This window comes from Peromyscus californicus, unplaced genomic scaffold (assembly GCF_007827085.1).
Source record: "Peromyscus californicus insignis strain IS unplaced genomic scaffold, ASM782708v3 Scaffold_4__1_contigs__length_199733344, whole genome shotgun sequence".
NCBI classification, from domain to species: domain Eukaryota; kingdom Metazoa; phylum Chordata; class Mammalia; order Rodentia; family Cricetidae; genus Peromyscus; species Peromyscus californicus.
In genome coordinates this window covers 171967651-171990747 of record NW_026294562.1, presented here as the reverse complement: position 1 = coordinate 171990747, position 23097 = coordinate 171967651, and the positions used below count along the sequence as shown (strand labels likewise).

General features: G+C 54.5%; 1 protein-coding gene across 6 annotated transcripts; it reads right to left on the bottom strand.

Moving 5' to 3' along the window:
* Positions 1 to 74: 74 nt before the first annotated feature.
* On the bottom strand, positions 75 to 22180 carry Arhgef1 (Rho guanine nucleotide exchange factor 1). 6 transcript variants are annotated; one of them, XM_052762530.1, is made up of 30 exons: positions 21850 to 22180; positions 17001 to 17042; positions 16816 to 16899; positions 16343 to 16456; positions 12393 to 12491; positions 12158 to 12200; positions 11698 to 11944; positions 11360 to 11389; positions 11054 to 11153; positions 10820 to 10916; positions 10707 to 10742; positions 10290 to 10430; positions 9289 to 9394; positions 7359 to 7526; positions 6918 to 7063; positions 4815 to 4961; positions 4427 to 4509; positions 4137 to 4262; positions 3871 to 3985; positions 3682 to 3782; positions 3335 to 3412; positions 3021 to 3096; positions 2772 to 2939; positions 1936 to 2023; positions 1760 to 1846; positions 1431 to 1498; positions 1263 to 1349; positions 753 to 916; positions 582 to 681; positions 75 to 420 (listed from the first exon to the last, which is right to left on the bottom strand). In XM_052762530.1, exons 2-30 carry the CDS (start codon positions 17022 to 17024, stop codon positions 410 to 412), a joined length of 2934 nt encoding a protein of 977 aa, XP_052618490.1. In that variant the 5' UTR covers positions 17025 to 17042; positions 21850 to 22180; the 3' UTR covers positions 75 to 409. The 6 variants fall into 6 exon arrangements, with proteins under 6 accessions (XP_052618490.1, XP_052618484.1, XP_052618485.1 ...); XM_052762524.1 differs by lacking the exon at positions 21850 to 22180 and adding an exon at positions 20577 to 21739; XM_052762525.1 differs by lacking the exon at positions 21850 to 22180 and adding an exon at positions 20577 to 21739 and having other exon boundaries at positions 10290 to 10427.
* Between the last annotated feature and the right edge of the window lie 917 nt (positions 22181 to 23097).

Genomic DNA, 23097 nt, shown 5'->3' with positions numbered 1-23097 from the left:
AGGAGCCCAGAGTCACGGAGGAGACATGGGTCAGACCCAGACATGGGGCCCCACTGTCCTCACACACACAGACCTCTCCTTAGATAATATATATTAAAAATAAAACTCCAATTCAGGGTACAAAAACATGACAGCAAAGGCACTTGGCGTGGGAATGGGGGGGTGACCCCTCATAGGCAACACTGAGATGGCCTGAAAAATGGGGATTATGGCGGTACTCTGGGGTGAAGCCCTGAGTCCCCCAAGCGAAGGCAGGAGGGAGAAAGGCAGAGGCCAGTGTGGGAGGCAGGGACTCCGGCAGGTCCCCTATCAAGTGTGGCCAGTCTCCCTCTCAAGGCCTCTGGGGTGTGAGACGCTGTGGCAGCCGTGGGGGTGGGGGGACCCTCGCATCCTTCCCCCATTCCTCTCTTCATGAAAGGCCTGAGGGTTACAAGAGGGAGACAAGAAGAGATGTAGGAAGGGGGTTGAGAGAGTAGAGATAGGCAGGGGACAGGACTGAGCAGACAGGGGACTGTGGGACAGGGCACGCCCCCCCCCCCCCCCCTCTGAGAACAGCACCCTGGCCCCAGCTCTTGACTCACCCGTCTGAACAGAGCGCTCAGGTGCACCCAGGTTGGGCGACAGAGTTCCTCCAAGCTGAGACAGGAGGGGTCTCAGGCGGCAAAATTCCTCCTCTAACTCCTGGAGGGTATCATAGATGAGGGTGCCTTTCCTTCTGCAGCCTGCCCCAGGTTCCCTGCCCCCAGGCATACCTCTAGCTGCTTGACAGCCTCCTCTAGGCCGAGCAGGTTCTCCTGAATCTCCTGAATCTGCGCTGGGCCTGGGGGACCACCACCAGGCACCTCATCCCCATCCCGGGGAGGCCCCAGTCCACTGTCTTCCTCAGCAGGCAACAGGAGCCGTTTCAGGGACAGCACTGGCCAAGGCAACAGGGACAGGGTCACAGAGGCAGGGGGCTTGGGATTCTGGATGTGTGAGGAGGGCTGAAGACAAGGGCCAGCTGGGAGCTGGGAGATGAGGGTAGATATCATTCCAAAGGGTTAGGAAGGGGCAGGGAGCCTGAGGTTGGGGGAGCTGAACTCAGCATCTAGGGTAGGAGAGGAGCTGAAAAGAAAGAGTGATCTGGGCCACTCAGGATGGTGTGGGCAGGGCAGTTTCTTGATTCGTGGACACAGAGGAATCTGAAAGATGGAGCCTTTCTCTAGTTCAAAGAGGCACCGTTTGGCTAACTACTGGGCCTGGAGGGTGCAGAGCTGGCCTACCTTTCCGAAGGGCTGTGGTAGCAAGCTGGCCCTCTGGGCCTGGTCTGCAGAAGGGCAGAAGGTCACTGAGGATGCGCTCTGTCCGGGCTGGGCAGGCAGACAAAGACAGATGCTCAGATCCTGCCTGGTTTCAGGTGACCTCCCCCAGCCGGTGACCTTGGGACTTACCATCAGCTGGAGGAATCTCTCGGCCTCCAGTGCCATTCTCTGAGCTGCTGAGCAGGGGTTCTCGGGTGCTAGGGAGGGAAGTGATGGGTGACCCCCACATTCTGGTCCCCAGGGAGTGGCAGGGGCCAGGGGACAAATAGCTGGAGGAGGCCTGAACAATAGGAGACAGAGGCCTATCGGAGGCGGCTGTGATGACGTCAGCACACACCCAATTTATACATGCTTATGCATGTGTGTGCACAGAGACAGGGCTGGGGCTCAAGTTCTGTAGATGCACAGGGAAACTGTGTCTCCATTCCCTGGTTCTCCAGCTCCCTTTGAACCCTTACCTGCTTGGGCTGGGCCGGGGCTTGGGGCGGGAGGCAGGGGCAGGGACCTTCAGGGATCCGGCAGTCTCAGTGATGAGGGCACACCAGCTGGGGAGACAGGCCAAGACCAGAGGCATTCAGCACAACTAAACCCCGTGCAGGACACACACCTCCACACCATCCCTGGGGACTCTCACTTCTTGCGCTCCGACGAGGTCTGTGCCACCAGCTCATATATCTGGGCCTCCTGGTCCCAGGTAAAAATGACGTAGAAAGCTTTGTGATCTGCATACGGAGGGGAGAGATGGGACTTGGAGCTAGGCTCCCAGTATGTCCCCTCTTGGGACATACTGCTACTTTCCCCTTATGTAATATAGTTTACACTCACTGTCCTGCTAATACCAAGGTCTTCCTCCACAGCCCTGATCACACCGGGCGGGCCACAGTGCCTAGGCTGCCTTGACCTGTAGAGAGCTTCCCCCAGCCCCACCCACCATCAGTGGCCCTAGCACAACTTCTCAGCAACACTCACTAAACCCTCTGCCCCCGGGGTTCTGCCTTTTGTCCCAAGTACCTATAACTCCTAAATAGGAGCCAGCGTTGTGAAAAATCTCCATGGGGCAGATCATGCTTCTCTATAAATACGGGCAGTTCTCTCTATTTTTATTTCTTTTTAGTTTCTTTCTTTTTCTTTTTTGAGACAGGGTCTCTCTGTGTAGCCCTGGCTGACCTGGAACTCACTCTGTACCAGGCTGGCCTCTGCCTCCCAGGTGCTGGAATTAAAGGTGTGCACCACTAAGCCCGGCTCTATTTTTAGCCAGGCTGACCTCAAACTCATCTTGCCTTAGCCTCTCGAGTACCAGGATGGCAGTGTAAGCCGCCATGCTTGCCGCCCTTACTTAGTCCTGCCCATTCCTGCCTCTTAGACCTTTCTCAGTCTCCGTCTCTTTCCAGAGTGGGCGCTATGGCTCTTAGAGAGTTCCACTCCCTACTTCATGGGGCACCTCCACTCAGATGACCTGCCCCAGCTCACCAGTGGCCACCTCTCGGGTCATGGCTGAGGTGAGTCGGAGCACAGGTCGCAGCATGGTCTTGCCGTCAGGCGTGGGTGTGAGCGTCCGGCTGTGTGACTTGAGCAGCAGCCTCTCATCCTGGCGCTGCAGCAGCAGTAGCAGGTCGTCCAGCAATAGCACGTGGACCTCTTTGGGTGAGGCAGCAAGATCACACCGGACCTCCATGACCCCAACGCCTCCTCCTTCCCCTGGCTAGAGGGAGCACTCACCTATAGCCTTGTCTTTGGTTACCCGCCATGTCAGTGGACCTTCATGGACCAACTTCTTCTTAGTGATGTCCAGGTTCTGAGGCGGGAAGGAGCCATGGTCAGCTAAGTGGCAGGAGGGGACACAGAGGGAGGGGAAGGCAGCAAGTAGAACAGCCAAGGACCGGGGGTGAAGTCAGGGTCACCATGGACACACATCTGGGAAGCAGGTGGGGACAGATGTTCCCTGGGTGCATTCTCAGCTGTGTTATATGTAAGAATCCCCTGGGCAGCAAGGTCAAGGTGAGCCGAGGGGAGGCAAAAGCGACTGGGTTCACCTTGAACTCGCTTAGCATAGGGTCACTGCTCTGCCGTAGGTGAGTCAAGTCCAGGCGCCGCTGGTAATCCTTGAGCCGCTAGGGCAGAGAGAGGAAGGTTACAAGGGGCTAAACCAGGCACAGGGGCTGCCCCTCGGTGACTCTAAGGTGGGTGAGTAAGCAGCGAAGCAAGGCCAATTTCCAAGGGACAAGCTGAGGTCAAGATCTGACCTCCAGTATTCCTGAGAGGAAGATGGTAAGGGCCAAATGACCCCGGACATTGACCCTGAGGGAGCAAAACCTCTGAGCAAGGTGAAAGTATGTCCCCCACCATTCCCTGTCCCAGGTGGAGCCATTCCCAGGCTCACCAGCAGATCCTCCATGTCACGAACAGCTTGGTTGACATGGTGCAGAATCTCACGGCAGCACTCAGCTGCAAGCTCCACTTTCTCCCGTTCCGCAGGCTCTTCTGCAGGCAAGTCCAGAGGCGTAAACCCCCACCCTGGCATGTCCCGACTCAGTGGTCATGGTCAGAGGAAGGCCTGGGGACACACTACCTGTGTTCTGCTCAATGCTCTGCAGCAGCAGTGGGTACTTGGTCAGCCGCTGCATCTCAGTGGGGATCATGTCCTTTAACTGCAGGCGTCTGCATCGGGGGCGGCTCTCAGCTTCCTAGGGAATCGAACAGCACCGGGGTGGCCCAGGGCCATGCCCACAGCCCTTCTCTCCTAAGACCCGGCGTTCAGCTCTAGCCTTCCTCCCTCACTCTCAGAACACCATACTGTACTCTTCGTCAAACCTGGGGGCTTGCGTCCCACCGCACCTGCACAAAGGCACAGAACCGAGGCTCCTTGCGCTGTTTGGCTTTGAGCTGCTCTAAAGCGAATGACTGGCGGCTGCAGAAGCGGGAGGAGATCTTCTGGAACCATGAGCCCTCCGCACCATCGAACTGTAGGGAGATTCGGGCAAGGGAAGGTCTCAGATGGGGCTGTCAAAAACAGTCTTGTACAGAGATGGAAGCCTAAAGTGGGACAGGCCTGGGGCCCAGACCGCTGGGGGATATGGGAAGAAGACTAAGAGGCAGTGTCAGGGGTCATGCAGGGGCACCCTCACCCGGGCCAGTAGCACATCACCGATCTCCTCAATGAGGTAGCCGCTCTCTTGTCTCCGCTTCATCAAGCGATCAAGGAACAGGGCTGTGGGGGACACAGGAAAGGAGGCGTTACGTTGGAGCCCAGGAGACTGAAACGCCCGGTTGGAGAGGCTGCTGGCTCGGGCTGCAGCTGTGTCTGGTCCTCTGTGGGGCTGGTGAGCTGTCATATCCACTTCACGTGCTTGTTCAGTGTGTGTGTGTGCCTCTGGGGTGGATGCTGTGGGGGTGGATGCTGTGAGCCAGCCCTAGGAGTAGGCCAAAGACTGTGGCAGGTACTCAACGGAGGCCTGGAAGGAGGGAGCTGATGGCAGGATGTGGCCGGGGAGGGGGGCTGTGGCTGGCACTCACAGTGCACCTCGATGAGCTCATCCAAGCTGGGAAAGATGTTCTGCAGCTCTTCCAGAGGGAAGAAGCCCCCATCCGCCATGGGCTGGTAGAAGAGGTCATGGAGTACCCGTAGCATGCGCACGTGAGCTGCTTCCGTCACCAGCAGCTCTGTGGGCCCAAAGAGGAAGCATCACCAGGGAGGATGCGAGCTCAAGGGGAAGGTTTGAAGGCAGGCTGGGAGAACGGAGAGGTCGAGGAAGGATCCCTGGAAGTTGGTGAGGTCAGAGCATACTCTGGGTGGTCATTACTGCCTTATGTAGCCGCTGAGGACTGAGACAGACAGACAGGCAGGCAGACAGACAGACAGACAGACACACACACACACACACACACACATTTATCTACCTATGGACAGGGTCTCATATGGCTCAGGCTGGCCTGGAACTCAAGTTCCTTCTACCTCACTTTTGGGTGTTGGGAATATAGATGTCTGGCCTCACACAATGATTCCAATACAGATTGGTAGCTTCAGGTCCAAGGGACAATGCCCACTCCTCCACACCCAACCAGCCACTGGGTACCTCAGTGAGTATAAGGGCCCCCAAGTCTGCTGAGACTAAATACACTGTATGATAATGAGTGTGTGTATGAGAGAGATTGAGTGTGTATGTGTGTGAGTGTGTGTATGAGAGAAGAGAGATTGAGTGTGTGTATGAGAGAATGTGTGTATGAGAGAGATTGAGTGTGTGTGTGTGTGTGTGTGTGTGTGTGTGTAGGGGGGCATGTTTCTTGACGCCTAGCCTGGTCTTGAACTGGCTCTGTAGCTGAAGGTAACCTAGAACCCCTGACTCTCCTGCTCTACTTCTCAAGAGCTCGGCTTGCCGGCCTGCACCACCATCTCACTGTTCTGAACGTTGTACTTTCCTGGTGAGAGGCAGCTGTACAACCTAATGGGGTAGTCACTAGCCACATGCTGCTATTTCCATTTTAGTGATCAAAAATGTAAATGAAACACAAGGGGCAGTTCTCAGCATGGCCACCACACTTCAAGCGCTCCACAGCTAAGTCAGGCCTGATGGTGCAGTCCTGCAGGCCCAGCTAATCAGGAGGCCGAGAGAAAAGGAGTTCCAGGCCAACCTGGGCTACAAAACAAAAGCCAGAGCGAGTCCTGGTGGCACCCAACTGTAACTATAGCCCCAGGTGATCCAAGGGCACCAGGCACCCACAGAGTACATACCCATATGCAGACAAAATACCATACATATAAAATAAAAATAAACAAATTAAGTTAAAAACAAAAGAGTTGAAAATGGCTGGGCATGGTGCACCACACACACCTTTGATCCCAACACTCAGGAGGCAGAGGCAGGAGGATCTCTTTGAGTTTGAGGCCAGCCTGCTCTACAGAGTGAGTTCCAGGACAGCCAGGACTACACAGAGAAACCTAGTCTCAAAGAAACAAACAATCAACAAAAAGCTGAAAATGAAAAGAATAAGAAGGACAGAGGGGAAGCAGTTTCATATTGTTTCTGGTTCCTTTTTTCTTTTTTTCCTTTGTTTTTAGAGACAGAATCTCTCGATATAGTCCTGGAACTTGCTATGTAGTGCAGTCTGGCCTGGAGCTTATAGAGATCCACCTGCTACTGCCTCCCAAGGGCTGAGATTAAAGTAAATATCCTTCTTTAAAAACTTACATTAATCATATACATACATGCACACACACACACACACACACACACACACACACACACACACACACAGAGTATATGTGTGTACACGCATGCACATACCTGTGGAGGTCAAAGGACACCCTGTAGAGGTGGCTCTCTCCCAGCATGTTGGTGGATCCTAGCACCTTTTACCCACTAAGCTACTTCATGGGTCCTGGCCTTGAGCTTCTGATCCTCTTTCCCTTTGGCCCCCTGACCTCCCCAGGCCATCCCCAGGGATAGGAGTGGCTGCCTGAGCTGCTGCACTGTCTTTGGAAGCAGAGCTCTGACAGCGGCCCCGGCTTTCACTGAGTCTGTCCTGCAGCCATGTATCCAGCTGCTCTCCATTGGGAAGGTCTCTGCCTCAGCCAGCATGGCACCCCCGACTGCTACAGGACTCAGGGGTAGCACTCACCACTGATGACCTCTTGCCGCTTCACTTGGCTTTTGGGCAGGCTGAGCAGGGTATCTGGGGGCACCAGTTCCCTCCAGCCGGGAGGCTCTTCGGGTTCCAGTTCCAGGCCTGACCGTCCTGGTTCCCCATCATCTCCAGGCTCGGGGCTGTGGACAGAGGCCTTGTTAGGCTATAGCCTGGAATAACCCAGGGGAGCCCCTTGCTCCTTAGTTATAACCCCTCTGTGGCCTCAACATTTGACGCCTCTAAGCAGCCCATGATGCAGACCAATCAATCCCCAGATCTCTAGACAGAAGTGGCCCCTCCCAACTCCTCAGTGGCCTATGCTGTCCGTAGCTCGCCCTCAGCAACCTCAGCCACTGGCTGTCTATTTTCTTGAGAGTCAACCCACCACCTCCCAACTCTCTAAGCTTCCTCATCTAATAAGGGGAAGTGACGTACGTGGCTCGTCGGGTAGGGCCAAGCACGGCCGTGGCGGAGCCGGGGTCCATGTCCACGTCGCTCCGGGAGCGGCCCCCACCCCGGCCCTTAGCCCCGAGGCTGCCCCGGGAAGGTCGGCGGCGGTCACTCACCCGGAGGCTCTCTGAGCGCCCCAGACGCCCTGATAGCCTGGACCCCAAGGCCAAGGACAGAGTCAGGCAGAGGTCGGGACAGAGACAAGGAGAGACCAGGACAGGGACAGGGGAGACCAAGACAGGGACAGGAGACCAGGACAGGGAGACCAGGACAGGGAGACCAGGACAGGGACAGGAGACCAGGACAGGGACAGGGGAGACAGGACAGGGACAGGAGACCAGGACAGGGACAGGGACAGGAGGACCAGGACAGGGACAGGAGACCAGGACAGGGACAGGAGACAGGACAGGGAGACCAGGACAGGGAGACCAGGACAGGGACAGGAGACCAGGACAGGGACAGGAGACCAGGACAGGGACAGGAGACCAGGACAGGGACAGGAGACCAGGACAGGGACAGGGACAAGGGAGACCAGGACAGGGACAGGAGACCAGGACAGGGACAGGAGACCAGGACAGGGACAGGGACAAGGGAGACCAGGACAGGGACAGGAGACCAGGACAGGGACAGGAGACCAGGACAGGGACAGGGAGACCAGGACAGGGACAGGGGAGACCAAGACAGGGACAGGAGACCAGGACAGGGAGACCAGGACAGGGACAGGAGACCAGGACAGGGACAGGGAGACCAGGACAGGGACAGGAGACCAGGACAGGGACAGGGGAGACAGGACAGGGACAGGAGACCAGGACAGGGACAGGGACAAGGGAGACCAGGACAGGGAGACCAGGACAGGGACAGGAGACCAGGACAGGGACAGGAGACCAGGACAGGGACAGGAGGACCAGGACAGGGACAGGGACAGGAGACCAGGACAGGGACAGGAGGACCAGGACAGGGACAGGGACAGGAGGACCAGGACAGGACAGGAGACCAGGACAGGGACAGGGACGAAACAAGCAACAGAAGAGAGAAGAGAGTCAGAAGTAGTGGGACTTGGGGAGGTACCTGGGGGTGGGAGTGGCCAGGAAGGGGACTGAAACTTGGTGGGGGGATGGAAACCCATTGTGGCTAGACCAGGACTGACCCCCTCCCTTCCCTAAGGTGGGGGTGGGGAAAAGGGACAAGGAGAAAGGATTTCCATACTTAGCTCAATCAGGAGGGTGACATACCTACCCACCCCTCCCCTCACAGGGGGTGAAGAGGAGGAGGTGGCCATGGGGAGGGGGAGGGGCTGGGAGAGATGGGGGAGGGCCAGCCCTCCCCCCACCCAGGGCCCAGGCACCCACCTCTTCCACCTTCTGGGGAGAGAGGGCACAGGGTCAGAGGTGGACCAGGTGTGCCCCAACCCGGCTCCCCATCCCCATCATGGGGTCCCCAAAGCAGCGGCACAAGGACAGGCAGGGGGCAGAGCCTGCCCCCCAACTGTGTGGGGGACAAGGCCCCCAGGACACAGCATGGAGCACAAAGGGGCAAGGGACACCAGGAGCAGGGCCACAAGGGAGGCAGAGTTTACTGAGAAGAGGGGGAGGATGGAGAATGAAAAGAGAAGTTGAGGGGGGTGGGGTGGGGGTGGGAGACAAAACCTGGCCAGAGAGAAGGCCCTAAACGGAGGATAAAGAGAAAGAAGGGGGAGCAACAGAGAACAAGGGAGGAGGAGGAGGAGGGGAAAGGGAGAAGGCAAGGATGGAAGGAAGGCCCAGAGACAGGCAGACGAGAGAGGGGCCAGCAGTAGAGGCGACTGGGAACAGCAGGCACAAAAGGCAGCAGCAATCCCAAGCTCCCCAAGCTCCCGCCCTGGCCCCTACACTGCCCCCGCCCCGCCCAGGCCCTCCCAGCACCACAGTGTGGACACCTCTCTGTCTCAGCACTCTCCTCCGTGCTCTCTGGGGGTGCCAGGGGCTCCAGGCTTGTAGGGCCCTGTGGGAGTGTGTTCCCTGGTTCCTGGGGGGTATCCACACCTGTGGGTAGAGGGGGGAACAGAGCTGGTTGGAAAGCCTCTGATGTGGTGAGTTCTACCCTGTAGTTGCCTATCTCCCTGGCTGGAAGACACTCAGCCCTGGTAGTTACCACCTATTTGCTCAGTACTCAATATGAGTCAACAGAAACAGTCAGTCCTTGGAGAACACTGGAGGAGGGCTAGAGCTATACGCGGGGAGTTGTCACAGAACTAGGGTGCCTCTGTTAGAGCCACCCTACTAGACTGCAGTCCCCCCAGAGGCGGGAGGGGAGTGGTTTCCAGAACACAGCACAGTAAGCTGCAGGAGGGATTTGAACCCAGGCTAGACAAGCTTCTGGGCTCTAAGGGGCTCAGATAAGACAGACTTGCAGCCCCAGGGAGAAGGAGAGAGTAAATTCACGGGGCATTAGGGTTCACTATCCAAGAGGACATGAACTTAATCTGGAGGGTGGGCAAGCCTCACTCAGGTGCTTGGAAATGAAACCCAGGGACTGATGGCGACAGTGTGACTGTAGGGTTAGGAGGGAAATGGCTCATCGACACAGCGCGTGCCTAGAACCCACCAGGGAGGGCTAGGGGCACGGCTCAGGGGCAGACAGCTTGCCTAGAAGCTGTAAGGCAAGAGTTTCAATTCCCAGTGCTGAAAAAAACAAAACAACAACAACAAAACAAGAAACCTAGTTCGGGGTGAGGAACCATGGCACTGGGACAGAGGTCAGAACCCAAGAAGAAAGCTATGGAAAGGGGAAACTGAGGCGGGGGCAATCACTCCTCCTGACCAGGAGCTGGGAAAAGATGCTAAGAACAAAGGAGAGATCCCAATGGGGACAGAGATTTCCATCTGAGTGAGGGCTGAGGGGCTGGTGGCATTCCTGTCCTGACTTAGAAACGCTCACCGGGTTCCCGGTGGTCGGGGCTGTCCACAGACAGAGGGTGCAGAGAGATTCCTGGGTTGTCCTGCCCAGGAGTCCCAACAGTCCTGTCTCGAGAAGGCATACCCAGGCCTCCCTTCCGGTCTGGAGGGCCTGGCTTCTCTGCTGGGGAGACAGCAAGGAAGAAAGGGAAAATGAGAAAACAGATGCTTCTAATCCCATCTGCTACTATACCCCAGGGGAACTAAGATACTGTTCTTAACCTTCTTCCTCACCACAGGAGACCCCTCCCTTCTTACTCAAGGTTCAGGAGCTCCCTACATACAATCTGCTCCTTCAGACCCAGGCACCCAGGACCCACCCTTCCTCAGACCCAGGGGTCCAGGACCCAACCCCCAACCCCCAGACCCAGGATGGATACCCTGGCTGCAAGTCCATTACCATCAACCTCGACCTTTAGATGTCGAAAATCTGGAGCTGCAACAAAAGAGTGGGGCAGTGAGCCGGGGTGGTCTGAGACCAAGATTATGCGAGGCTGAGGCTAGCCCTCTTACCAGGTGGCTCTCCCCGGTTCCAACGAGTAGGATCTAGGATACTACTCAGCCCTTTCTTTGTCTTGGGGGGCTCGTCTGACCGCCGATTCCCCATCACCTGTGGGAGGACGAGGAAAGGGAAGGCTAACATTTCCAAAATGACACAAAGCAAAGAGTGACTCCAGGTGTCCAGTAGTCTCGAGGCTTCCCCAGGGCCATTCCCGGAGAGGAGGGGGCCAGACTTAACCTCAGCACCTTTTTCCGGAAGAAGTTCCTCCCCGACTTCTTGTCCCCACTCTTGGTCCGAACCCCAAGGTGGCGCATGTACAGGCTGATGGCCGTGACCACAGCGGCACTGAGGAGAGGAGACAGCGAGGTGAGGGCCCCCGTGACCGGCACACGGGAGCACGCTGTGTCCCCAGAGACAGAGACACGGTCCCCCACAACCCCTCGGCCACTTCCTATGGTTATAGGAAAGGGGTGGCTCCCAAAGCCAGGGGCAAGGGTGCTGCTCCAGGGGCATCTGCCTTCCTCTCCCCCAACATTCTCCACGGCCATCACCTCTTTTCTTCATCTGTAGAGATGGTATGTCTGCAGAGAGAAAAAAGAAATTTACAATAAAACCACGAAGCCTGGCTTCCCTGTCCACCGGGGAACACTTCTAGGCTGCTACCTCTTTAGAAAACAGGGTAAAGGGAAAGAGGGCAAGTGGCCTAGGAGGGCCTTGGAAGGTCCGTTCCAGAGGATACAAGTGCTAGGATACATGTGACCATGGACAAGACCCAGAAACTCCAATGGGACGCCAGAGTTACAAGAGTCAGGCTAAAGGAAAACTCTAGGCAGGGCCAGAATACAGACACTAAGGCTGACACCGAGGGAGGTGCCTGAGTCCCACTCACTGCATTTCTTCCAGGTGGGAGAGCAGCCGCTCTGCAACATGCCGCTCCCGGGCTTCATAGTTGCCTCGGTCCTTCCCGATCCAGGGCTCCAGCAGGCTCAGCTCCTGCTCCCAGGGTGTCATGCCCATGAGCCTCTTGGAGCGGAAGTCCTCCAGCTGCCGGCTCACGGCTGCCTGCTGGCTCTGTACCACTTCTTGCATGAACCGCCTCTGGACATCCTCAGAGAGGAGGTCAGGCCGTGTGCGGTCTACAGACATGCATGCAAGGGCTAGTGACCATGTTCCAGGGCCTGGCTCCCATCTTGGGTCACTGTTCCCACCCACCCATGGATCCCAATGTTTCCCTGGGCTGCCGCCACTGAGAATGAATGAGTGAATCATGGCTTCCGTCCCAGGGGTCTCCTGGGAGGCACATCCCTGCCACATACCCTCCCTTATCCCCAGACCCCTCTTTTCCTTACCAAGTTCAAAAGCGACGTTAGGAGGGACTGGCACCCGGAGAACCTGCTCAGAGGAGACAGGGGTGAGGTGGCGGGAGGTGCACCTCAGGAGGCCTTGGTGGGAAGGATCTGAGGGAAAACGCTGGGGAGGGCCCAGGTTGGCAGTCACCTCCATAGGTGGACACTGGGAGGCACATCATGACTCTCCAGAGCTAAAAAGGGGTAAGGGACGGGACAGCAGGAAGATGTCTCTCACCGCAGTCTTGTCCAGGAAGGTATGATAGAAGTCAAGGAAGGCCTTCTTGGCTTCTTTGGGGCCCAGTGAGCTCAGCATATCGGCATGCAGGCAGCAGAGCTGGGGACACACACACGGTGTGACTCTCTTTCCTGGCCCCACAATCGCACTCCCTCTTTGCAGAGACTAAGTGGTTTTCTGACCACTGTACATTATGTGGGGTCCAAACATGACCTTCTCTGCAAAGCGCACCCTGACCTCTAACCCAACTGCCTAGGCCCATTTCCCTTGCCAACTCCCCGGGATCACTGCTATGAAGTCTTCCTTTTTCCTTTACAATTCTTACTACTAGCTATTCTGAGGATTTGGGGTATACCAGAGGCCATGCTGAGCCCTTCATACACATATACACATGTAGGAATCTGTCCCATCAGACCATCATTATCACCATTTTGTAGGGAACACTGAACCCAGGCATAGTAGTGCATGGCTATAATCCTATCACTTTCCAGGTAGAAGTGGGAGGATCAGGAGTTGGAGGTCATCCTTGAACACATAGTGAGTGTGAGGCCCGGCTAGGCTATAGACCCTGACTGCCTCAAAAAAAAAAAAAAAAAGCCGGGCGGTGGTGGCGCACGCCTTTAATCCCAGCACTCGGGAGGCAGAGGCAGGAGGATCTCTGTGAGTTCGAGGCCAGCCTGGTCTACAAAGTGAGTTCCAGGAAAGGCACAAAACTACAGAGAAACCCTGTCTCGAAAAATCAGAAAAAAAAAAAAAAAGGTGGGAAAATGGAAGTTCAAAGCTGAGTGTGTTGGCACAGGCCTGCAATCCCAGTCTGGAGAGTTCAGGCAGGAAGACCAGGAGATCAGGGTCCCTGTCCCAAAAAACAAAACACCACCACCAAAAGAAAAGAGAGAAAACAATCTCAAAATACAAGGTAAATCTCAAAATACAAGCCAGCGTCGCTCATATATCCCAACGTTCTGGAAACGGAATCAGGAGGACCACTGCATTCAAGGCCAGCCTGGGTTCCATTTGAGATGGTCTTGAGCAAACCAGAGGAGGGGCTACAGAGAGGGCTCCGGAGGGAAAGCACAGGCATCATGTATATCATGAGCACCAAGTCTGCATCTCTAGCTCCTACATAAAAACCAAGCCTGGCAGCCTGTGCCCGCAATCTCTGGGGTCGGGTTCCAGGAGTGCACAGCTCAGCAGCCTTGTCAAACAGATGAGCTCCCCGATCACGAGACCAGAGAGGTGGCTCAGTGGTGCCTACTACCAAGCATGATAGGTGGGGGGTCAATCCCTGGGAAATGAATAGTAGAAAGACAGAAGTGACTCCTGGAAATTGTCCTCTGACCGCCAAACATATGCTAAGGCATGCATGTACCTCACACATATATCCATACATATGTCCATACACAAAATAAATTAAAATGTAATAAAAATTTAAAAAAAGAGCTGAATGTGGTAGCACAGGCCTTTTTTTTTTTTTTTTTTTTTTTTTTTTTGGTTTTTCGAGACAGGGTTTCTCTGTGTAGTTTTGCGCCTTTCCTGGAACTCACTCTATAGACCAGGCTGGCCTCGAACTCACAGAGATCCTCCTGCCTCTGCCTCCCGAGTGCTGGGATTAAAGGCGTGCGCCACCACTGCCCGGCTGGTAGCACAGGCCTTTTATCCCAACATTTTGGGAGGCAAAGGCAGGAGGATCTCTGTGAGTTCAAGGCCAGCCTGATCTACATAGTGAGTTACAGGACAGCCAGAGCTACATATTAGAAAGACTCTGTCTCAAAAAAAAAACAAATAAAGCCAGGAGGTGGTGGCACACGCCTTTAATCCCAGCACACAGGATGTAGAGGCAGGTGGATCTCAGTAAATTCCAGGCCAGCCTGGTCTACAAAGTGAGTTCCAGGACAGCCAGGGCTACACAGAGAAACCCTGTCTCGAAAAACTAAAAAAAAAAAAAAAATAGAAAGGAGAAAGGTAGAGAGAGATCAAGGAAAGAGACCCAACGCTGACCACTGGCCTCTATATGACACATGTACACACACGCACACACCCATGTGAACACATATATATAACACATAATGCATTTAAAAAATTAAAATAAAAATAACAAGGGCTTGGGGTAGAGTGCTTGCCTAGGACAGCTAAGGCCCTGGGGTCCACACTCAATACCACCAATAAATAAATAGGCCTGCTCAGTGTTACAGTGGTAAAGTTGGATTCAAACGCAGGCAGCTTGTCTCTGACTGTCTATAAACACCGTGAGCAGTCTGTCTGAGGTACAGAGCAGGTTCTGACTGCAGTGTGCTCAGGGCCAGTACCCAGTGAGAGCTGGACAAACAGACAAGTAAGTGGACAGGTGAGGCTCCCTCAGTCATGCCAGGTATCTCCTGAGGTTGCTGGTATGCCAGCCTTGGATGGGTGACCCTGAAAATGCAGAAGGACTCTGCCTGTCCTGGATCCCACAGCTGCTGCCTGGCAGGTGACATGTCCTTACACGTGTTTGAGGACTCACTCCAGTGCAGGTAGAACTTTTTATATTTATTAGCTTCAAAAGACCTATGTTTATTCTCCTCATCCCCACACCCAAAATATGGGGTGCAGAAACTGCATAAAGACAACTCTTACAGTGCCATCTGGGTTACTTCAATTTCCACATCCATAAGATAGAGCAGTTAGCACAGTCCTTGAATTAAGTAAGGTCTAGGATCAGAAACGCTTAGGCAGGGGACAGCGTCCATGTGCCTGGGGAGAGGCAGCTGCTTTTCTGAAGGATGTAGATGGGGGAGAGTGTATCAATTTCTCAATTTTCTAAAGCTTGGTATCAGGACAACTAGCCCCAGCCTTGCAGTTCACGTCTTTTTGTCTTGAGACAAGGTCTCATGTAGCCCAGGCTGGCCTCATACTTGCGATGCAGCTGAGGATAACCTTGAACTCCTGATCCTCTTCCCTTCTCCTGCTGAGAGCTGGGATTACAGGCCTGGATCACTGTTTGTTTTGTGTGGTGCTGAGGCTAAAACCCAGGGCTCCGTGCTGGCTAATCGTGTATTCTACCAACTGAGCTGCATCCGGCACACCCTTCTCTCTTCACCCCTGGGTATCCCAGCCCATTGTTTTAGTCTCCTAGTTTTCTGGGGGAGCCACAGTGCATCTTCAGCCTGGGCAAATGGCTTGTGCTGGGTGCTACTGAGTCTTCTTAGGAGAGGACCTGGCCCCCCCACCTAATAACACCCATTCCCCACCTACCCCCACCAGTGCTGTGGCTTCTTGGTAAATCGGGGGCTGGGGTTTTCTACTCTACAGGTGTTTCTGGACCACATGGTTCTATATCTGCATCTTCCAGTATCTTCTGCCTGGCCCTGGGAGTTTCTTTTATTTGAAGCCAGGTCTTGCCATGTAGCCTTAGCTGACCATGAAGGTATGGCAATCCTCCTGCCTCAGCCTTCCACATGTTAGGATCACAGGTGTCACGCCAGGCTCAGGAAGTTTCTAGGTTAGCAACCACATAGGGTTTGCCTGGGTATTTGGATCAAGGTCTGTGGTGCCCTCCAGGTCTGAGATGGCTAACAGTGCCAAATCCCGAATGCCTGACTAATGACACACACACCGAGAGGGCCTTGCTGGGTACTCCTCTGAGGCCCCCTGGGTGAGTGGCAGTGTTACCAGTTAGAGACGCTGCCACAGGCCTAGAAGGGGACAGGACATGGTTTCTGCCAGGATGTTGGGTTCCACTGACTCCTACTTTGTGTACTCACGCCTGGGCTCCCTGCTTACTGAGGCTCACCAGGACATCTGCAAGCCTGTCAAGATCACATGCCTGCTTTCTCCATCTTGTCTGTGGTCCAAGTTCTCAAACTCACGCTGTGTTCTGGATTTTCCAGGGCCTCTAAGCTGACCTTCACTGGTCTATGGTCTGTTCAACCTCATTCCTCCTCTGTCCCTCACACCTCCCCCTGTATCCTTACCAGGGGTCCTGGCTCGAACTGCAGGGCCACATGCTGCAGGAGGGCCATGAGGTGGGCTGGGCGTCGCTTCACATGCTCCAGGCTCTGGAACTGGCTGTTTTGATCTTCTGAGTTCTAGAGGGCGGAGGCAAGGGAGCTGAGTACCACAGGGAAAGAACAGGCATCTTAGGCTTGCCCTACCCAGTCCCTGGCACCTCTTAATGGCTCCAAGGCAGGGAAGACCCTGGGAAGTGGGGGTGGATGTGTCTACACTACAACCCTGACAGTAAGGGCAGGTAGTTGGGAAGAAAGGGATGAGTGTTGATGTTTTGAGAAGGGATGGACGTCGAAGATGGATGGTGACACTCACTATGGGGTGGGAAGATAAGGACAGCACTAGGAAGATGACAAAATGACAGACTGAGCAGAGAGGGCACGTCAAAGGATAGAGACCTGGGCCCCTGGTGGACACCTTCCCACCCTATCCTGCTCACCGCCTCCAGCTCATTCTCAAAATCCTCATCCTCAGCCCCAATGATGCTGATGGACATCAGGCCAGGCCGGGGAGGCCCTGGGACCTGCAAGGGGAGACATGACTTCAATCCACAGGGCTCCCCACCACACAGAGCACCAGGGTCCCCTCACCTTAGCTCAGCTCTCCTCTCTGCACCGCACTCACCGCCCCTCCGGTGAATTCTTCCATCTCTGGGACTCCACAGGGCTGCAGAGGAGGAGGAGCAGCAGTTAGGGGCGGGAGGACGTGCCTGAGGCTGGGCAGTTACTCACAGATTCCTGGCCCAGGTGTGGAAGGTGAGTAAACAGCCCCCCCACCCCCAGCCTCCTTAGCTCAATGGAGCCTCTGTGTGGCCACAAAGAGTCCTTCACAAGCCAGCTGAGGCGGGGAGACCAAGGGCAGAGATGGGGTGGGGGGGGGGCGGTGCTGGAGCTCAGAGCATAGGTCCATGGGTGGGCTGGGTGGTTGTGGGTAAAAGCCACCAATCTGGGTCACTAAAGAAAGAAGGACCAGGGATCCAGGGGGCTGGCTAGTCCCTAAGGGGGCAGGACATTGGGACAAGCAAAATTAATGGAAAGGTCCTTAAGGAGGGTGTAGGAAGAGTGTGTGTAGGGGCTATCCTCAGATCTGTGGCAGGCCTGCGCCAGGATGTAGCCTCTGAACCCACCAGCCCCATTTCCTGTGACAGGAAGTAACAACGGTGAACCCCCAACCTCCAACTCCCTCTACACAAGAAAACAAAACAGAGTCGTCTTCTGTTAGGCCCCTTGAGCTCTTGAGCCCAGCGGTTCCCCAGGGTTCCTGGCTTTCCCATCTATTGTCCCAGAAACATGACGGGAGGAAGGCCTCAACAGCCCACTCTCAGGTGTGTGCCATCCCTTTCAATCCAATGTGGTAGTGGCTCCCTGGAGTCTGTGTCTCCACCTCTCCTCCCAGACCTGTCTCATCCTTCCCACCATTTGTGCCTGCCCCTCCTCTGACTCCCTGTTGCTCCTCCCCCATCTCTGTCCAGCTGTCCTTCCACAGCTGGTGTGGGTTCAGTCCAGCTCCAGCATCCCACCGTGGTGTCTCATCTTTCTCCATCCCTTGTCTGCCCTATCTGTTTGTCTTTTCCATCTTCTCCCAGGTTTCTCCAGCAGCATCTTCTAGACCCTAATTGGTCTGACTAATGCTGTGTGGATGATGTCAGGAGGGAAGGAGCTGTGGAAAGAGGGGTGGGGTGGACCAGTGACAGGGGCGGGTCCTCATACCCCAAAGCTATTTATAACTCTGGCTGCCTGAGACCCACCCTTCTCCCTCTTCCATGAGCTTCCTCCCTAGCACTCAATAAGCCGTAGCTATGATTCTGATTTCTGAACAGTGATGTTTCCTGGAGTGCCCAGAAGTCATCCTTGGGGGTTCGCCCAAGCAGGCATTATTTGTATTCTGTTTCAGAAACTGTATCTGTCCATCATAAAAGCTTGGGTAATTTCAAGAACATTGTTGAGTGTTAATAAACTTGCAAACCAAGAGAGCAAAGCAATAGTAGTTATTACGAGAGCTAAACTCCTCTAACACTTAAAGAGTTGTTCCAGGCCTATATTAACTCAGTTTTTTCTTTTCTTTCTTTAAGACAGGATCTCACTCTGAAGACTGGAATCAAACTTGAGGCCATCCCCCGTCTTGGTCTCTCAAGGTCTGGTATTATAGGTGTGAAGCACTGTGTCCAGCTCTATCAATTCCATTAACTCCCCGACTACAAGCATCCTATGCTATGCTTATCCCTCTGAGGAACTGATGGCTCGAAGACCACCGTTGCCAGCCAGACCTTCTAGGCTGGAAGCCATAAGCACAGACCTGGAACTCCCATGCTCATACCACTTAGCAGTAAATATGTTCAACTGAGAGATCCCAAAGGAGTCAAGGAAGGTTTGAGCATGTAGCTCAATGACAGAATGCTTGTTTGGCATGTAAGAGGCCTTGAGTTCTACCCCCAGCAGCACCAAACAGAGCAACCAGATCAACCAAAAAAAACCCCAAAAACCAAAAGCCCAAACTCATTTCTCTTAGACCCACATCCATCTTCTCACACATGTCTTTCTTTCTTTTTTAAGATTTATTATGTATGTATACAATGTTCTGCCTGCATGTATGCCTGCAGACCAGAAAGAGAGGATCAGATCTCATTATAGACAGTTGTGAGGCACTATGTGGTTGCTGAGAATTGAACTCAGGACCTCTGGAAGAGCAGCCAGTGCTTGATCTTAACCTCTAAGCCATCTCTCCAGCCCATCTTTCTTTCTTTCTTTCTTCTTTTCTTTTCTGAGACAGGTTTTCTCTGTGTAGCCCTGGCTGTCCTGGAACTCACTCTGTAGACCAGGCTGGCCTCAAACTCAGAGATCCACCTGCCTCTGCCTCCCCAGTGCTGGGATCAAAGATGTGTGCCACTAGACCGGCTCTCACATGTGTCTTTCAAATGGCCCCTTACCTCTCATGCTTAAGTATTTATTAAAATGTCTTTATTAACTCACCCCCCAAAAAAAGAGAACCCAAAGAAGGTACACAATTTGAACAAATGTTCACTACAAGACCCTGATTCTCACACAGTTAATATGCATTATCTCTGCCTTTCTCATCACAATAGCATGGAACAACTGATGTCTGAGGTGTTCTCAGTATGTGCCAGACACAGCAAAGCTGGCACATACACACCTAGGTCTGTTCGGGGCTCAGACTCTGTCTACAGGTGTTAACGCATTTAATCCTCTTACAGACCCAATGAGGCCAGCATTATTTTGATTTGTTTTATCTAGGGGTCGCTATTATTCTTATTGTCATTTACAGAGGGGGAAATTGAGGCATGGCTTGCTAGGATTCAGATTCAGACAGTCTGGTTCCACAGTTTAAACGTTCAGCACACTATACTGCTTTGAGGGATGCCCCCCTCCCCAACCCTCCATCACCCTTGGGATGTTAAAATCTACATCAATGCTCTGAGACACAACAGTTCTAATGGTGCCTGGGAAAGCCATGTGGCTGCTGCGGCCTTAGCAGTCACCCAGAATAGACCCAGCAGTTCCAGAAGCCTGGGATCAGAGCGGGAGGGTTTGAAAATTAAGATATAGATAAAGCTGGCAAAATGAGACTGTACAGGCAACTAACAATGTCTACCTATTACTTTGTCCGATAGATGAAGCACTTTGCACTGGAGGCTCTGGGGTGGCGGGTGGAGGGGAGTCAGGGCTGATTTAGGTTTATGCAGTGGGGGGTCCTGGAGCACACAAGGACGCCTGGGTTCTAAGGGCTCAGGGTCCCCAAGCCTTTCGACTGGATTATTCAGGTCTCCAAGAACCTCTAGGAGCCTTGAAAAACCTAAAAGAGGATCCTGGAATGTGTATGACCCCAGATTCTATTTGATATAGTGGGCCTCAAGAATCCAGATAGATGATGATTCTAACGAGAAAAATAATGGTTTATGGGACCTCGATAGGGGTGTGTAGTGGGTTCTGTAGGGCCCTAGCTTGACCTATGAGAAACCCATGTTTATTAAAAGCTGGGATTCCGCGAAAGGATTCCTGAAACCTGAAGGGTATGTAAGATTTTATAACCTATGTAACGTGGCGGGTCTTCACGAGCCCTAAATCTTGCACAGGACGTGGCTGATCTACACAGGCGCTCAGTACTACAGCAATTGTGGCAATGTGGATGGCAGGGAAGACGTGCAGGGTCAGGTTTGACGGCAGCCAAGGCTGCGGATCTCACCTGTCGGATGAGATGAGAAGCCACTGCAGCCTCCGGAACCGGAGCCTCCGCGCCCGAGCTCAAGGTTCCCCCACCCGCGCCGCAGAGTCGCTCTATCAGAGCCAGAGGCCACCTTTGCGCCCAGCTCCACTCCTCCCTCTGACCGCTCTAGCCCGCCTCCTGCCACTCTCCGGCCTTGGCAACTCTACTCCTCCTGGCCGGCCGCTCTAGCTTTCCACTGAGCCACGCTGGTCCGATGAGGCCACTCTGGCCTGTCTTGGAGGGCCCGCGTTTCCGTATCTCGACTGCCCCTGTCACTCTCCCGGGCCCCGCCTCCTTTGCGGGAGTGGTGGATAGTTCCAGCGCCTGGTTAGAGCTCAAGCGCAGATCTCCAAGTCGCTCAGGTCCTAAGTACCTACTCGGACCTCGCATGGAGTCTTCCCACCTTGTCTACCTCCACAACTCGGACCTATTAAATTCCCAACGCTTGTATACCGGCTCCCTCTGTCACCCCTGTCAACTCCTCCCGCTGTAACTGGACAACAAAACAAAACAAAAAACACCAGCAAACCAAAACAAAAACACCCACCCGCTCGACTATATCTTTCCCCCTGATAGACTAATTAACCTAAAAAAAACCAATGACTTCCCTTTAGGCCTCAGTCTTCCCAAATGTTTAATAAGGATATGTTTCCGGTTCTCTCCCATACAGCCATCTCCCAGAGTATAATTAATAACCCGGGGTGGGGGTAGCTTTCTGAGACGTTTTCAACGCTCTGTAACTCTCGGCTTCATAATGGCCCACAGAGATACTGTTTATTTTAGGTACTTCTAATCTAGCATCCATGATTACAGGGACAGCGCTTAACAGCAAGCAGCTTCGAGTTCAAATCCCAGCTGCTATCTTACTTAGAGTGTAAGTCCCTATGACTCCCTGGGCCTCAGTTTCCTCACTGATAAACGGGTGTTATTGTTCTGAACTGCGCTGAATAGGTGGCAGCCTGGATCCCGACCTAGTTCATCTCCACGCTAGGTTGCTCAGGTTGGCCTCGAACTCATGGTAATCCTCCTGTCTCTGCTTCCCAAGTTCTGGGATGACAGGCGTGCGCCCCCACGCCGGGTTTTCTCTTTGCTCTCTTTGACAGATGAGAAAACTGAGGCATGAGGAAGGGAGGTTGCAGGCTCACTGCCCCCCCCCCCTCCGGAGGCCCTCGGCGCGGGTCCCCTCCCTGCTCCTCCTCACTTCCCCCGGCGGCCGAGGGGAGGATGCCGGGCGGGGCCAGGGACGATGTACCTGGTGTCCGCGCGGGGAGGTGACCGGCGGGGCGCCCGAGGTCGGGCTCGGCGATCCTGGGCCCGGCGTCCCGGCTCCGGCTTCCTGGCTCCAGCGGGCAGGAAGTCGGGGCGTTTTTCCGGAGCCCCCGCCCGCCGCCCCTCCCCGCTTCCTGCCGGCGCCCCGTGCCCGCCCGGCACCTCGGCTTCCTTCCCCTTCTCGCCGCCCGCGCGCGCGGCTCCTCCTTTCCCCACGGGTGCAGCCCCACCCGGCCCCGCCCGGCTCCCCTTCGCCTTTGTCCTCCACTGCCTCCTGCCCTGCTGCTGCCCAGCTCCTGCCCTGACCCTTCCTCTTTTCTTCCTCTTCTGAGTTTGAGACAAGGCCTCACTATGTAGCTCTTGCCGGCCTCGAACTCTCTCTGCAGACCAGGCTGGCCTCGAACTCACAGAGGTCCGCCTGCCTTTGCCTCCGGAAACGCAGAGGTTAATGTTTAAAGGTGTGCACCACCATGTCAAAGCTTGCACGCACGCACGCACGCACTCACGCACGCACACATGCACGCACGCAGCTTCACTGTCTGTGACCCCACCACTCTCCATACAGCACTTTCCCCGGAAGGAAGCCGTTTTCCTCCCTGGTCTCTGTATCTTCACTCTGTTGCAGCTCCTCTGTGCCTTTGATCACTTTGCACCCTTTTCTTGCCGCTGGGTCTCTCTCGTCCTTGGAGACCTCAGGCTTTGCCCTTTCCCCAGCTGCTGGTTTCCCTCAGGCTCAGGCTCACTGGCCAGCCAGTTCACATCTGCTTCTCGACTTGCCTTCTCCGTATCTCTATTCCTGCCTCTGGGGATTCCCCGTGTCTCCTCTTTGCCTCACTCATGTCCTTAACCACCTTTCTGAGTCTGCTTTTCCCATCTCAGTGATCCTGTGTCACACCTCTCTGCATCTCTCCACCATCCCCAAGTTCTTGACAGAAACTCTGCACATCTGCCTATGCAAGTGAACCCATGAGGGAATTAGGTCCCACGGCAGGAAATAATACCTTGTGCTTTCAGAGCTTAAATAAGCATAATAATTTGTAACACCCCCTGCTGGTTCCCCTTGCTTAGGAACATAGGGAGGGTGAGGCCCCATAAAGAGCTAAACCAGACCTTCCATTGGGGTGGGGACTTCCCCAAGAGACTTCCTGTTTCTTGGAGGGGTGGGAGGGAGCCAAGACTGGCTGTTTAGTCCCAGATCTCAGAAGTGGGCAGGTGAGAACTTGGGTCCAGA